At 31.8% G+C, this 12156-nt stretch overlaps 1 protein-coding gene across 1 annotated transcript; it reads left to right on the top strand.

Moving 5' to 3' along the window:
• Positions 1-471: 471 nt before the first annotated feature.
• MONOS_16276 (uncharacterized protein) lies at positions 472-750 on the top strand (the record flags this gene model as incomplete). The annotated part of the gene is made up of 1 exon (XM_067869189.1): positions 472-750. The coding sequence occupies one exon, from the start codon at positions 472-474 to the stop codon at positions 748-750; it is 279 nt and encodes a 92-aa protein (XP_067735774.1).
• Positions 751-12156: the final 11406 nt, after the last annotated feature.

The following is a 12156-nucleotide window of genomic DNA, read 5'->3' on the forward strand; positions in this document are numbered from 1 at the left end:
TTCAAGCACAAAGAAGTATGTGGTTGAGGTGAAGATGCTTGTCGGAAGGAGAAAGGAGAGAGGAGGACACAGCAAAAGATTCGTTGAAAAGGCAGAAAAATGAAGACTGGAAATACACGAAGAATTAATGGAAGGAGATGTGGCAGTATGAAAGGGTGCAAAAGTTGCGAAATGCAACAACAATGAGATGGTGGTGACGAAGTGAACAGGAACAAGACTTCACAAGATAGATCCAACTCCTATGTTGGAAAGGCAATTCTGGCTGTCATTTTCAATCACTGTTGTGAAGATGAAGGAACAGGGTGAAAGCGGGGAGCTGTAATGGTGCGCAGAGGAGCCGATGTCTTGATTGACAAATATATGGTAGGCGTTGTAGAATATGATGAAGGTGACTTTGTTGAAGTCGAGATCGGGGTTGGGGTCTGTGTGGGAGAAGTCAAACTCGCAGATTGATGTGTTTCAAGCGAAAGAATGCTGAGTGAAGCCGAAGGGAAAGAGGGACTCGTTGATTTGGGCGGGGATGGAGGAGTGTCGGAGAAAGAGTTCCTTTCCCCTGAATACATGATTCAAGACGAAGTTGAAGTTGAGGATGCATTCGGACAAGTGCAGCCACAACTTCTCGCAGTTGAGGAACACCATTGCAACTCTGCCCTCGGAAGACTCTTCGCTCACATAACTGGTGAACACGTACGCCTCAGAAGCGCAGTCAAAGGCACATCACCTTACCAAATTAACACAAGAGCTGCTTAGTTGGATGAGCGCACAATGTTGGTATTATTGGAGGAGTGAAAACCGATTATTGTACTTTGATCTGGGGCAGACAAGCCAGCCAGAGAAGCGGAGCCATCCAGAGCAGATGGGCAGATAGCCACGAGGGAATTGCTAGGGAGCCAAGAGGTTGAGACTGAGAGGAATTCAAGTTTAGCTGAAGTGGATGCAGAAAAGGATGCGATAATGATGAAGAGGCGAGGGAGTAGCTTTCGAGAGACGTACGCTCTTCTGCTACATCAACCATTGCATTCGAAAAGCTTTTTTGTTAAGCCCGTATGGAAAAGGAGCGTCGCGACAAAAGGAGAGGAGCATCAGGTGTGGATATCTGGATGAAGGATAAGAGACGAGGAAGAAATGTGGAGAATCAACGGAGAAACGAAGGGAGGAAAATAAAATGAAGATGTTCGTGTGACAAAAGCATTTTTAGTGTTAAAAACAAATATAAACAAATTTCTATTCAATTTTTATTATTCTCTTTGTTATTTTTCTATATCTTTGTTTGATCAATTTATAAGAATAACTAATTTAAAGAATTTTTTGTTTCTAAACAAAAACAAACCAAACCGTTGTATATCTGATAAATATAATGTGTTTCTATTTTGTTTTTCCATTTGTGTTTTTGATATTGTAAATTTTTAACAAATGTTTTAAGATCTTCAATATCAATTTGAAATTTTTTTTGTAATAACATCATAAAACTAATTTTTATAAGAAATTGATAAATTACGTATTGTTCTAATTATTATCATGTTTTAATAACGTTTGAACGAGTATTTTGTTCTGTTTGCTTCAGTTTTGATATTTTTTGAATTAGAATTATATGTTTTTTTCTAAATTTGTAATAAAAATAATGAGAAACAAATTTTTATCAACAAACAAATAATAATTATTATTTTTAAAGCAATCAATTATCATGATCATCATTTTCAATTTTCCAATCAACCCCACCCTTAATGAAAAAATATTTTGATCAAACTTCGTAAATTTTTATGATATCAAAAAAAATCACCCATATTGGAATTTATTGCAGCTATAATCACTTCAGGGCAGAAATGCGTAACAAGATAATCCATCAGAATTAATGCTCTCCGCAAGCGAGTTGGCTTCATCTTCTCTTTTGTTTGAAATAACTAATCATTGATAATAATAGTCATGAATTAATAGTTTGTGATTTATCTGGAGCTAGCGTTGAGATCTTTGATAAAAAATGAAGAAAAAATACTAAAACTCGGAAGTGATCAACCTGTTTGTCCAGAGCAAATAATGATTCAAACATGAGCCATCAGCACACACACAGAAACACATTGTTGCATTCGAGACCTTTTGTGGAGCAGGAGGTGAAGGAGGAAGCTGATCCTTCAAGCAAACAACAAGTTTTGACGCTTCTTGTCCACATCTCACAGAAGTTTCGTCAAAATTGTAAACCGCTGATCCAACGATATTGTATTTTTTTTCTAATTCAGACAAATCTGCAAACCATGTTCTGATGGATTCTTATGATTGCGCAATAATCTTTGCAGCTTCCAACGGTTTCGCTTCAGCAGTGTGAAGTATTTCACTTCTTTTCAACAATTCGAAAGCGTATTTCTTAACAATGGTTCCCTCTTTGTTTGTGTTCTCCCCACTTTTTTGTTTCAACTCAACATACTGAAAATTCAAAAGTCAAAAAAAAATACAAACAAAAAAAACAGAAATACAATTGATTGGGCATCTGAAACTCTCACAATTTCATGCTCAGATAATTTTGATAAAACCTGATTCTTTATTATTTCCAATTCTGAATCTGAAATAGCAGGTTCCATTCCAATCCTTTTTGTTTTAAGCCCTTCATTTTCTGCTTATTTGCACGGTTAAAAGATAATTTTGAAATCAATTGCGCTTTAATAGCTTCTTTGAATGTAATTGGTATTTCTTTCTTTGCTTCAAAAAGTTTTTGCGATCTTGTTTAAATTGTTCTTTAACAAAATTTTTCTATAATTTTTTGCAACTTGTATATGTTTGTTTGAGCTATTTCTATGATGCGTTATGGAAATACTAAAAACAATAAAAAATCTGTTTTGAAAAAACACAAAGGAAAATCAAGATAAATAATTTGTAAAATTATTTCTTTTTTGATTTTCCACTGTGTGTTTTTGTTTCGTCAATAATTCTTTTGTTATTTCTCAAATATCAGGAAATTTTATAATGTTTTTCATGTGAGAAATAATTTCAATTAATAAAAATGGCTTGATTAAAATTTAATTTATCCTTCGAGTATTTTTCATTCAAAATTGTGTTATGTTTTTTTCAAGTGGAAATAATAGTTGCCTGTGATGGTTATTTATTTCTGAATTGTGAATGGTTCAGGGTTTCGCGAAATGTCCAGGCTTTGATTCCAATGGTTTTTTTTTCTGGATTCAAAAAGCAGTATAGCAAATTTGCCAAAGCCCAACCTAATCAACTCATATATTTCTTGGATACAAAGGCAATCGAGCACACATGTGAAAGAGTTTAACAATTATAAAAAGTGACTTTTCCAATTCCGAATATAAGATACATTTGAATTTTTTCACTTGTGATGATAAATCGATGATTGAAGTTTCATTGAAAATCCCTCCAAAAAATGTGTACAAAAACAAAAGAAATAATGAAAAATAGAATCCACAACGGAAAATGCTTTGTAATTGCTTTGGAGAACGCATTATAAACTTATCGATTATATCCGATGATTAAAATGCAATTCGATGATTTTTTAATTGCATATAGTTTATGTGAAGCTCGTTTAATAAAAAGGAATCATGCTTTGTAAATAAACATGAAAAGTGAATAAATTGATGAAAAACAAATACAAAAGTGCTTAAAGATGAAAATTGAGAGGCTTTGAATCAAGTGTTGATAGTTTCAAATGGACAAGAGATCAATGAAAGAGTTTGAGTCTGCATAACGGAGAAATGAATTTTTTAACGAGTGTTCATTAACATCTATGCAGGTTCATTGAGAGAAGTGTTTTTGAAAATAAAGGAACGCAAATTTTGCATTTTCAATTTCGTTTCAAATCACTGTGATTGAGAACGTTCAGAAAACTTGAAAATATAAAGAACAATCAATCTGATGGGAATGAAGATAATGAAGAAGATAATTAGACACTCTGTTGTCAAGAAAAAGAAGTCATTTTCTATTTTCATATGCTTCCTTTGGTTTCGATTCAGACAACCCTGAAATGATATTTGCCAATCTGTTTGAAATACAAATACATGGAAAAAATATGAGATTCAAAGAATCATAAACAATTTTGTTTGCTTCTTATCATCTGTGGAATTCCCATCTTTTCAACTTCACATATTTCATAAATGTTCTGTTTTGAAATTGGGCACCTTCATGAATAAAATGTTAATTATTATAATAACTTTTTTTTCATTCCAATTCACATTTTGTTGATTATTCGCTGAAATTGAGTGTTTCAGATGATTAATGATTTCAAACAAATTCTTTTCAATGAACCATCTGTTCGTTTTATCAGATTTTCAATATTGATTATCATTTTTTTTCAAAAGATATTTATGTGTTATAGTTTTTGTTTCCCCTTTAAGCAATCGGATTTCTATCTTTCTTCATATATGTTTCGCATCCTCTTCTTCTTCAGCACAGCGCAAACCATGAAGAAAGTGACAAAACTTTTCAAGGACAAAACCTGGGATAATCCATTCAGCTTTTTTGAGACAATTCAACACTTTTTTAAATGAAAAAATAAACTGATTATCGAGTTATTCGTGTATTTTTGGCAATAGAACAAGCAAAATGAAATGCTTTTCCTTAAAAATGCAATTAAAATATCAGAAAAAAATGTAAGACATCTAAGAAGCAACAGAAAACAATACACTGTTTTTATAACGTTGAATCATGTTGAAAGATGCAATAAACGAATAATTTTCTTCTCACGAAAGATATTGTTAACTGGAATCGAAGATTGATCCCCATTCGCTTTCTGATGTGTGCTTTTCGTTTCTTTTCTCACTGGGTAATATAATCTCTTCTTCTGATGCATTCGGTTGCGCTTTTCGATCCTTTAAAAACATCAGATAGTTCGAAAGAAACATCATCGAGTAAAATTGTTTTTCTTCCATGGTTTTGAAAATCGATGATTTCAACCGGAAAAGAAATATTGGAGCTTTTGTCCTTAACATCAGATGATTTCTTTACATCTGATTTTAAAAACAACTTGTTTTTAAACTGAGCTGTTTGGAACACTTTTCTTATTTTTCTCCAATTGAATGGAATAGCTATCGAAAAAATTATCTCCTGTCATTAATTACTTGCTGGTGTTGCTTGAAAATAAAGAAAAGAATGTCACTTTTTCAATAATTGAAAAAGTTTCAGTGTTCTGTTAAAGACACTGATTAACGGAAGAATGGTGAAAATGGATAAATTCCACATACAGCAAATGATTTTCTGACAATTATCGAACAAAAAGAATCAATAACTCCATTTGAAACTACAGGAATAGATGCATTTTGATAAGAAAAATAGAAATATATAAAGGAACTTTGAATATCCTTTTCAAGCAATTCTCTAAATGTTCTAATACAAAATTTTCCAGAAGCAGTGTCAAATATGATGTATGGTGTCACATTTTTAACACATAATTTGTCTGTTCCTTGTTCCAAGAAATTACAGGAAAATAAAGGAGAGACGAATGGCCATCGAGTATTTTCAAAGTTGGAGAAGACAGTCTTTGCAGTTCGACTCTTTGAACGAAAATTTTTGGCTAATAATTTTTTTTTATCATCTTTTCAAAAACATTTTTTTTCCTCCGGTCATTCCCGTTAGCCATCCAGTTTAATCGGAAGAACTTCAATTCCTTTATATTTTCTGAAAGCGTCTGAAATGGCTGCAACATGATTGGATCCAAAGATGTTTCGTTAACAAACAGTATTTAATTATGTTTCATTTTTTCTTCGTTGGGTTTCTGGAAGCAGAGCATGCTGTGTTTCTTTTCTAACAATAATTTCATCAACCGACTGCCTAATTGAAACGCTTGTTTCATCCATATTGATGATCAAGTGCGAAGAAATTTGATTGTTGTCTATAACTTTTTTCAACAAAGAGAACCAACTTCTCATATTTTCAATAGTTGAAGACTGAAGTCGACGTTGAACAAAATATGTTGGTTTAATAAATATCTGTAAACTTGATTTCTCTATTAATATGCGTACCAGTCTTGTTCTTATTTTGCAACACTCAAAAGTGTGCGTGCATTCATTGTTTTTTTCATTATAACTTTTTCTGTGTGATAAAATATAAACAGACTGATATGCAAAATTAATTAATTGTGCATCAATAAAATGATATCTGAAACAGTTATAATTTTTTGTGGAAGATAAATGAGCAGTTGAACAATTCTTAATTTTTTCCATCACTTCCTTTTTTTAAAATCTTGAACTGCTTATATGGGACATAATTTTTCATTTCAGGCATTTTCATAGAAAAATTATGCACTATCCATTAACTTTTTATTTCAAAAAACACAAGAAAAATGTGACCATTTATTGTCATTCGTGAAATGTTGGAAAACTATTTGTTTTGATTTCTACGATGCCTGTTTACGGATCTGAAAATCGAACTTATTTTGAAATCTGAGAAAGTGAAATAAAGTTATGAGCGAAGCAATTTTTCAATGCTTTGAACAAAAAAGCTTGAAAGGACGTATTTTCCACCATATGATGAGGAACTCTTTCTGCTGTTATTGAAGCAATGTTTCGGAAAATTAATAAATGAGAAATGGCTTTTTCACTAACTAAATCAGAAGGCATACATCCATTTTGTTTTTACAGATAATCAATTTTGAAAGCCTTTGTTGATAAATTTTGTGAAAAATTTTCCAAATCATAACTTTTTTAGTGGTGTTGATTTTTCAAAAAGGTTTATTCTTTTGTAAAAAGATATTCATTCAAAAGAAAAATGAAAAATAATTGTTTTAAAAAACCGGTATCTTTGATGATAAATTCACAATATCATTATACAATGGTGAAAACATTATCGATGTCAGTTTTTGTTAACATTCTATACAAAATCGGAACAGAAATTATTGATTGATATAATTGAAATTCGAAAATATTTGGGTGATTGTTTTTGAAAACATATTGTTTCACACTAAATTTTCTGTGCTAAAATTTTTCTTGAATACAGTTATCGCACAAAATACCAAACAAGATCGATATATCAATAACCACAAGAAGAAAAATTCTGTTAATTTTCCTCAAAATATATCTCATTGATACAAACTCAATTGATAAACGAGACAAACAAAACTTTCTCGTTTGTGCTCAGAAAAAATAAATATCGAAATCTCGGAGATACTCAAAATCCTATTTCTCCGAGATTGAAAAAATAATTTGCTCTGAGCACAAACGAGTAAGTTTTGTATGTCTCGTTCATCAATTGAGTTTGTATCAATGAGATATATTTTGAGGAAAATTAACAGAATTTTTCTTCTTGCAGTTGTTGAGATATCGATCTTGTCCGGTATTTTGTGCGATGTCCGGTATTTTATGCGATAACTGTATCAATAAACAAAAATTGAAAAGTGATAAGACTTATTCAAAATATTTTTATCTTTTATTTAACTAAAACGTTTGTATATTAAAACAATTATCATGCTTTTTCTCTTTTGAATTAATATTTTCTTTCAATAAACTTTCAATTTTTGAAAAATCAACACCCCGAAAAAAGATATGATTTCAAAAATCATCACCCATTTGCCAAACTGCTGAATTCTGCTTTGGCCTTTATTGGTGACAGCTTTTTGGAAGGAGGTGATAAAATTTGTGTTTTTTCATTTATTAAATGGAAAATCAATCAAATAAAATAATAATGTTTGTCAATTGGAGATGAGCATGATTTAAAAAAACCTTTCTAAGAATGCAAGTGAAGTATGTTTTAAAGATTAATTTCCTATTAATTTGCGAATTGTATTCACATCTGAAATATTAATGTTCAACAAAAATGTCCCAGGTTTTGTCACTGACTATTTTTCACACAAATGTGCATGACTTTTTTTTTAAACAAATTGTTCATTCAGTATTTTTTCAGTTTTTTCAACTTGGAAAAATTAATATACCATTGGTGCTTAACCCGCACCCTGGTGCCAAACCCGCCCCCTCAGATTTTTGCTAAACACATATATTTTGGTTATTATTTCTACAGATTTCTTCATGTTCGCTTCAAAAAAAGAGAAGGAATATATGATTGAAATGAAATGACATTATTAAAATGTTCTGCAAAAGTTTAAAAATAATTAAATATCCATCTTCAAATAACTATGAACAAAGTATTCTCCATTGTTGCTAGAAGTGAGAACAGCAAAAACATTATTCACTTGTTTTTCTTTATTGATCTCAACATTTCGCGTTTCCAAACTTTTTTATTATAAAAAGAAAGATAGAAAGAAAGAAACTGCGACGACAAAGAAGAAAAATATTTTTTGCGTAATTCAATTTCTTTTTTACTAAAAGCCGGGGAAACTGCTGTTTGAATTGATTTTTCATTTTCCATTTTTCTTCCTTTCTCTGAGTCGCTCCCTCCACTAACATCATCGTCTATAATTTCATAAATTTTCTTTTTCTTTTTCTGTTTTCTTTCTCTTTCATCTTCATTTGAAGAAGAGCTTGACAAAAGAATGTTAAATTCTTTTCGAGAATGCTTTGTTTTCAAAGTTGAAGAAGTCGAAGAAGCTTTTGAATTTTCAATTTTTTCATATAAAGATCGAAGAAATGCAAGATGCTTTTCAGCATCTTCAAGTTGCTTTTTCAATTCAAAGATGTCCAAATTTTCAATAACTGTTGTAGGATTTAATTTGTGATCATTGGACGGAGAAGAACAGATCGATTCGTTCGGCGAAGTTGATTTTGTTGAGTTTGCTTTATCTGCAGAATGAATATCTAATGATTTTGATGAAGCAGAAACGCTTTGTCTTTTTTGTGGAGAATAGTCACCAAATAGTTCTTCACGCCAATCTTGAGACGAATAATGAAGATCTTCTTTCAATGCAGATGTTTCCATAGGTGCTCCTGCCACTCTAGAGAGCACAGGAGCTGCTGCAACTGGCAAACCCCTGTCTTTATGAATGCTGCTTTTATTGTTGAATGTGTATAAGCAGCTGCCAAGGCTTCAGGAAGAACTTCTGCGAGTTGTGTTCTATAAGAAGGGAGGGAGAATGGAGATGGAATGATAAATTTGTTGTTCAATGAAGATTTTAGTCGAGAAAAGATACAGGAATCACATGGTTGAAGTAAGTGTGTCATGTTGGGTGGGAATCGTTTCAAAATGATGTTGTTTTTTTCTGCGGCTTCAATTACAGATTCATCGTTATGTGTTGAATGATTATCTATCAACAGAAGGGCGCGATGGGAACTGGTTGGTTTTTCTTTCTCTGTATTAAATGGAATCCAACAATTGATCATGATATGTCTGAAGATTTCCTTCGTAATCCACCCAAAAGAGGAATTAATATATCTGATATCAAATGATGATAGAGAACGTAACTCTTTTGGGAGTGTTTTCTTAGGATAAAGAAGAAAACGAGGCAATGAAGATCCGTCGGCGCAGACACAGAGGCAAATTGTGGCATTCGGCACTTTTGGAGGTGCTGGAACAGCTGGAGGAGTTTGATCTTTGAAGCAAACAACCAATTTTGATGAAGATTCCCCGCAAGTGATTGAAGTTTCGTCGAAATTGAAAATGTCGGATGATGTAATGTTATAGTCTGATATTATGTTTGAAAGTTCAGTAAACCATCTGCTAATATTATCTGGTGACTGTGCTTTGATTTTTGCAACATCTGTTGGTCTTGCGATAGCGGCTTTCAATATTTCGCTTCGTTTAATTAATTTGTATGCATATTTTTTATTGATCATTTTCAATTCATTCTTTGATTTTGGCTCATTTTCAATCAGATCCACACACTGAAACATTCAAAAAAGTTAAAAAAAACATGAAAAAAATATTGCAAACCATGTTTTGCACATCACGAATTCGAACAATTGTTTGGTTAGATAAAAGAACTGAAACTTGGGCAAGTTCCAAGCATATGGACCATCGATAAAAAATTCTTTTCATATTTGGAACGAAAGAAAACGTTATATTAATTTATTAAAAATTAGTTTTATTTGTCGAAAATGCAATGTTCAAAACTTTCTATTTTTTTATTTGATCTATTCCATAAATATTTTGAAACAATCATTGTTTTTTATTCTTTGTTTTTTTCATTGTCATTCGCTTGAAATCTTTTCACATGCTTGTTTTTGTTGTGTTCATGTTATGAGAAATACAGACAGGTTTCATTTTCACATTTATTTCATGTTTTTTCGAACGTAACAATCGCAATTGAGTTTTTTCTTTCGTATATGTTAATATGAGCACAAAAAAATGAGCAAAATTCAAAGAACATCAGAAAATAATCAATTGTCAAAAGCTCGCTGTTGTATGCAAATTATATAATTGATTGAATTTATTAAACAAAATTCAGTATTTTCGTTTGTTTCATCGTTGATATATGCCTGTACGTGCTCAACGAGTGAAGACAGAGTAGGCGCAATTGCATTGAGCTGCCTGGACGATCCAAAACATTCAGATGCTCCGTCGTCGGAGAAGGAAAAGGCGCTGCAAATTTCTCTTCGCCTAGTCCGGTTTTCTTTAACGGATCTAAAGCAGATAAGGATCTTTTCATTATCCACCGATCGATTGCCAAGCAGATCAACATGGAGATGTTTGTGATAGAATTCAGCGAGTTGGCCTTCGACAGAAATAATTCCATCTGCGAATTGGACAAAGAAAACGAGGGATCAATTGATTTGGTGTTGTTGATAGTGTCAAATGAGTTAGAACAAAGATTTGCGTCTGTAAATAAAGAGATAGATAATAAGGATTGATGGTGAGGGGAAGATCCGCGTGAAAAACTCAGCGAGGAGAGGCAATATCTCAACGACAAGAAGTCATGTTATATTCTAATGAAAAAAAAAACAATTATTTCAGTGAAAAAGTCAAGTGATTTTGCTTGTTCCTGTGATTTTTCCACTTTTCTTGGTATCAACAATGATGAGCTTTTGTTATTTGTAATGTCTATTGTTTTTTCACAGTTGACAAATATCATTATAAAATAAAAGTCTTCGGTTTTTCCATCAGCAGTTTCAGAATAAATCTTGAAAGTGCACAAAGCTACAGAAACTTGATAACTTTCATTTTAAGGAAACAGAATTAACACTCATATTGTATTCAAATATTAATTTTCGAAACGAATCAAATATTTCACATTCATTTGTGAAATTAGAACTAATTCAAATAATGCAATTCATGAACTTATTTTTTGTCTGAAAAATTAATCAAATTGACCAAAAAATACAAAGTTTTTGTGAAATATCAATTACAACGTTCAAAAACGATATCGTGATAAATAATGAAACAGTTCGAAGCAAATAATAAATTCTAATAATTTAGTTCTTTTTCATGAGAAGATATAGTTCAAAACCTTAAAAATTTGGACAAAACAAAAACATGAAAGTTAGAAAATATTTATGGGATAGATCAAATAAAAAAATAGAAAGTTTTGAACATTGCATTTTCGACAAATAAAACTAATTTTTAATAAATTAATATAACGTTTTCTTTCGTTACAAATATGAAAAGAATTTTTTATCGATGGTCCATATGCTTGGAACTTGCCGAAACTTGGTTTTCAATTGTTTCCAACTGATTGTCTGTGATTGTTTGTGGATGTCCATTCCATCCAACCTCTCTTCCTGCTTTCTCCGCTCTTATCCCTCGTTTCCAGGCATCCTTTGAAATAACTTTGGCTTTCATTGCAGTTGCATATTCACCTTTGAAACCCTAGCGAATTGGAAATAGCGTTTTTGAGGGAGATTTGAACACGCGATATTCCCTTGTTGCCAGAACTCTGTGCAATTGAGATGATGTCAATTCAGTTTTTTCTGTCATCAAAATAGGGAATGATCAATTTCTTCAGAATTATCAAAATTAATATTTCTGTCATAGGCAATCCTTTTCAGATGCATGGTTCGATATTATGTTAATATATATATCTTCATTGAAACATTGAAATTATCAACTTTCCAAAATTCTGCAGTAAATCAAACATGTGAATAAAATTAAAAATATCAACGTTCAGCTGGAAGAAGACATGATGAAGAAGAATAATGAATATTCTTTCATTATTTAACACAATTTCGATTGTTTTTGATATGTTTTTGTTTCAATTGTTCATTGCAATGAAAAACAAGAGAATGCTTCATTGAGAGGGTGCGGGTTTGGCACCAGGGTGCGGGTTAAGCACACATGGTATATCGTGGTTCAGTAACTTTTTTTGGTCTGGACTTTTGAAATATGGACAATTAG

The sequence above is a fragment of the Monocercomonoides exilis genome (assembly GCF_001643675.1).
Source record: "Monocercomonoides exilis strain PA203 chromosome Unknown scaffold2-2631571, whole genome shotgun sequence".
Lineage (NCBI taxonomy): Eukaryota > Preaxostyla > Oxymonadida > Polymastigidae > Monocercomonoides > Monocercomonoides exilis.